Source organism: Camelina sativa, chromosome 9 (genome assembly GCF_000633955.1).
Source record: "Camelina sativa cultivar DH55 chromosome 9, Cs, whole genome shotgun sequence".
NCBI classification, from domain to species: domain Eukaryota; kingdom Viridiplantae; phylum Streptophyta; class Magnoliopsida; order Brassicales; family Brassicaceae; genus Camelina; species Camelina sativa.
In genome coordinates this window covers 35,599,681-35,603,782 of record NC_025693.1, presented here as the reverse complement: position 1 = coordinate 35,603,782, position 4,102 = coordinate 35,599,681, and the positions used below count along the sequence as shown (strand labels likewise).

At 36.7% G+C, this 4,102-nt stretch overlaps 1 protein-coding gene across 1 annotated transcript; it reads right to left on the bottom strand.

Moving 5' to 3' along the window:
- On the bottom strand, nt 3,123-4,088 carry LOC104714302 (zinc finger protein 1). Its single transcript, XM_010431614.1, has one exon. The coding sequence runs from the start codon at nt 4,012-4,014 to the stop codon at nt 3,316-3,318; it is 699 nt and encodes a 232-aa protein (XP_010429916.1). The 5' UTR covers nt 4,015-4,088; the 3' UTR covers nt 3,123-3,315.

Sequence of the window (4,102 nt, the reverse complement as noted above, 5' to 3'; positions counted from 1 at the left end):
CCCCCCCCATTAGGAACTTGCTATCTAACACTTTTGTCTGTATTGGTGACTTCCAAATAAATTCTAGTGTTCCTTAACAGAGGAGCAACTTTTTAATTTAAATTCCTTAGTGTGGGAACTGTGGATTTACAGTGTAAAACACCAGAAGTTAAAAGGGACAAGCCAGCTGAATCCACATAATTAATTAGTGAAGACTTTCTATTAAATCTCAGTTCTATGGATTAGACTTCAATATGGACTACTATGATTAGAAGTGTTAATTCCGGTTTTTGTTTTAAAAAAAAGATATTTAGAAAAAAATACAGTGAAGGTTGATTTTAATAGGTTTGTTACTGATTTTGTTTATCTATCTGAAGTAATAATATAAGTTTGGAGTATTTGTTCATTTGATTCTGTATTTTGGTCTATTTTGTCTCTGATGAAAAATAAAATGATGATAAATGGTCAATTAACATCTAATAGACTTCAATGTATGTAAAATAAAAACGTCATTATCTATATGAATTTTGGATCTTTGCCACTGTGAAATATGATTTTGGTATCTCCATAAAAATCTTAATCGATGTGACGCATTAGGATTATGTGGGGGATTAGTGAGGTAATTATGGTGATTGGTGCATAACAACATGATTCCCGCATCGTTAACATCTTGATTTGTGGAAAATATGGATTGTTAACTGCAATGATTAGCATTACATTAATTATTATAACTTTAATGTAAACATCAACTTGATACGGACCTACCCAAAGCAAATGTCACAGAATCTTTGGGTTATAATTCACTAAATCCTAAATAGTAATAATTAAAATCTTCACTAATAGAACCCTCTCAGGGTCTCACCCACATGGTCACATATCATTACAAAAACTATAAATCGTGAAGTGTGCACATGTAATAATTATAAATATAATCAATAGTGGATATGTTTTTCTGAGTTCTATTTCTATTCGAGTAAATTTAACAATATTAAAGTTGTCAAAGAAAAAAATATAGAGTTCTTTTTTTTTTTGTCATCTGGAATTTTATTGATAAACTTGGTTTACAAACCAAGGTGGATTACAACAGAAAAAAAACCAAATACCCAAACAAGGGAAACATATGCTGGCGGACTACATGAATGTCCCCAGAGACTAATAGCCACAAGAGGCAAGAGAGATTACAAACTAATGATAATACAAGGAAAATAAAAGGAACTAAGCTCTATAATGAACAAAGGCATGAGAGAATCCCACCAAGCTTCCTTAGAACCCTGTTTATGTCGAAAGAACTAGAAGACCGGAATACCACACACCGAGGACAACTAGAGAGCAAATCGACAAGGAAGAAAGCAGGAGACAAACACGACCAGAGACTCAAATACAACTACTAGCACACCTCACCAGCCGAATAGAGATAGCTAAAAACACTAGGGAGAAGGCAAAAACCTTAAAAACGACAGGAGACAAGCCACGCAAGATCAGCTATTCTTACACGCGGACACTCGTCGAACCAGCTTCAGCCACCTACAGACTTAAAACTGACGACGTCCTCGCAAGAGAAGAAATAGAGAACTAATCCACTGCTTTGACTAAAACCTAACTCTAAGACTTCCAAAAGGAAACTCGAAGGAAGGCTAGTAGGTGACTCAGCAACAAATTAACATCCAAATGGCTCACACCAAGAACGAACCTAGAGCAACAACTAATCTCAAACCAACAAGAGGACTCTAAGAAGAGGAAGAGAAAAATTCCGGATTCAAACCCCCAAGTATATCAACAACCGCAAATTAAGAGACTTAAAAGCTGACTTAACAAGGACAACCTAAAGCCACCAACAAAACAAACTGGGGATATACCAAACGAGCTTGACTTGATGAGAATGTAGCCAAAGGTAACCTAGACACTTTCTAAACAAAGAGACCCAACGCAGCACTACCAAGGACGGGAGAATACAAAGGACAGATGTTACCGGAGAGAAGGCAAAACACATCTCGGCCGTAGTAGAAGCCGAACAAACCGTCTATCATCATCAACGACCAAGGCCAAGGAAAAACCAGATCTGAAAATTCATTCAACAGAAACATCGACGAGACAGGGCAATCGCGGCTCACCATCACGGACCAAAAGGAGACGAACCTCGGTGAGCTCTCACCGATAACGGAGAGAACAAAACCTTGACGCCATTCCGAAACCTTCGAAACCAGATCCGCCGGAGGGGACTGAGAAAGGCTCAACAACAACTAGACAAGAAGGAAGCAAACATAGGACGACCCTCTCACGACTCCGGCGAGAGGCGCCGGTGGCCGGAGAGGTCAGAAACGAGGAGGAAACCTTGGCGGCGGCTAGGGCGAACGAGTCTTCACGAAAGAAAAAAGGGGTCACACTTTTTCCTTGTGAGAGCCATTTATACTGAAAAAAAAAAATAAATAAATAATATAGAGTTTAGCAATGGTGAAAAATTAATGTGAAATAAGAAAAGCGACTTGACAAGATTAAATTAAAAAGGACCATCAAAATTTAACTTTAATAGTGTCACATGGCGAGGAAAACAACAACCTCTGACGAAGAACTCTTTCACTTGTTACTTTGTTAGATTAATGTCTATTTCTTTTAACTACATGTAGGACCTCACTTCGATAATCACATTCTATCCACTCTATATTATTTTTCCCCCTTAAGAAAAATTTAAATCTTGTTTATTTTGTCATTTTATACTGTATAATCATCCACTAGAGTAGTAGACTATAAATGATTTTTAAAACATACTATTTGTTAGGAGAAAAGGACTATACATGATTTACACAGAAAGAAATCGGTGATAATCTAGTGCGCAATAATGCGTATAACGTAGGACATATTTTGCTTCTCTTAACGCCTATATCCCACAATAATTATGTACTTCCATCATTTTTGGATATATATATATATTCATCATATTATTTATTATGTGGAATTCATTTCACTTGAACTTAATGGCATTGTTTTCTGTGAATATATAATACTATCATGTTAAGAAATAAGAAGATACAAGTGACGTCCACATTGTGATTACAATAAGTACAGAAGTCTAAAAGCATACGTGGAAGACCTAACATTTTCTCCATAGTCCATTTTTATAGTTTTTAGTATTGTACTACATGGACTTAAAATAGACCTCAAAAATGGAATTGCACCAACAAGGTATTAATAAAACATATAATAAAGTACAACTTAATTAGTGAAACTCTAATACACCCTGCCGTCAATCATTATATCAAACAAAGACGAGAATAATAAAAAGAAAAAGTTATAATATAATGAAGACTAGAAAGAAGATGGACAATTAATTAAGAGCTCTCATAGCTTAAGAGTCAAGTCAATCTTCTTGAACTGATTATGATCTTCTTTAGTGCTCTTGAAATGTTCAATTCTTTCCAACTTAGCAGCAATCACGTTACGGTTATTATCGCCGGCGCCTTCAAGGTGAAATTTGTCCGGCAAAATCGTTCCGATGGTCGGTTTCTGGTGGATGCTCTGTTTAAAAACATGACTCAAACTCGTTGTTTGTCTTCCTAAGAAGGGTTTATGGATCGTTGAATGAGCTTGAATCCCTAAGGTTGACCTGTTATTCGCCGAGCCATGTAGTGGTAATGATGCCATGCTTGCGAATCTGCTGACTGAACCGTGGCCAAACGCAAACGCTGAAGAAGGCGAAGATGAGAGAGTCATCTTGTAGTACTGTCCACGTTTGGCTAAGGTGCGCTCGCGTTTATGAGCGTTTTGGTGGCCGCCTAGTGCTTGTGAGCTATAGAACTTTCTTTGACAATAATTGCACGAAAACACTCCCGGATCTGCCAAATGTTCTTGCTCCTGCTGCTGATGATGATGATGATGATGATAAGAAGTCGATGATGAGCTGGTTTTGAAAGAATCAATGAGATTGAGCTCTGATGAGTTCGTTCCACGTGACAAAAGGGTCAAACCCAACTCAAGATCTTGATGACCTTGTTTTTTCATTTTTAACATTTCTTGCTCTCCTTTGATTGACGAATCCATGTATATTCTGCGTATATAGCCTAGAGAGAATATATAAAGTGAATGAAAGTAAAAAAAAAAAAAAAAAAAAATGATATAGATGTGAACT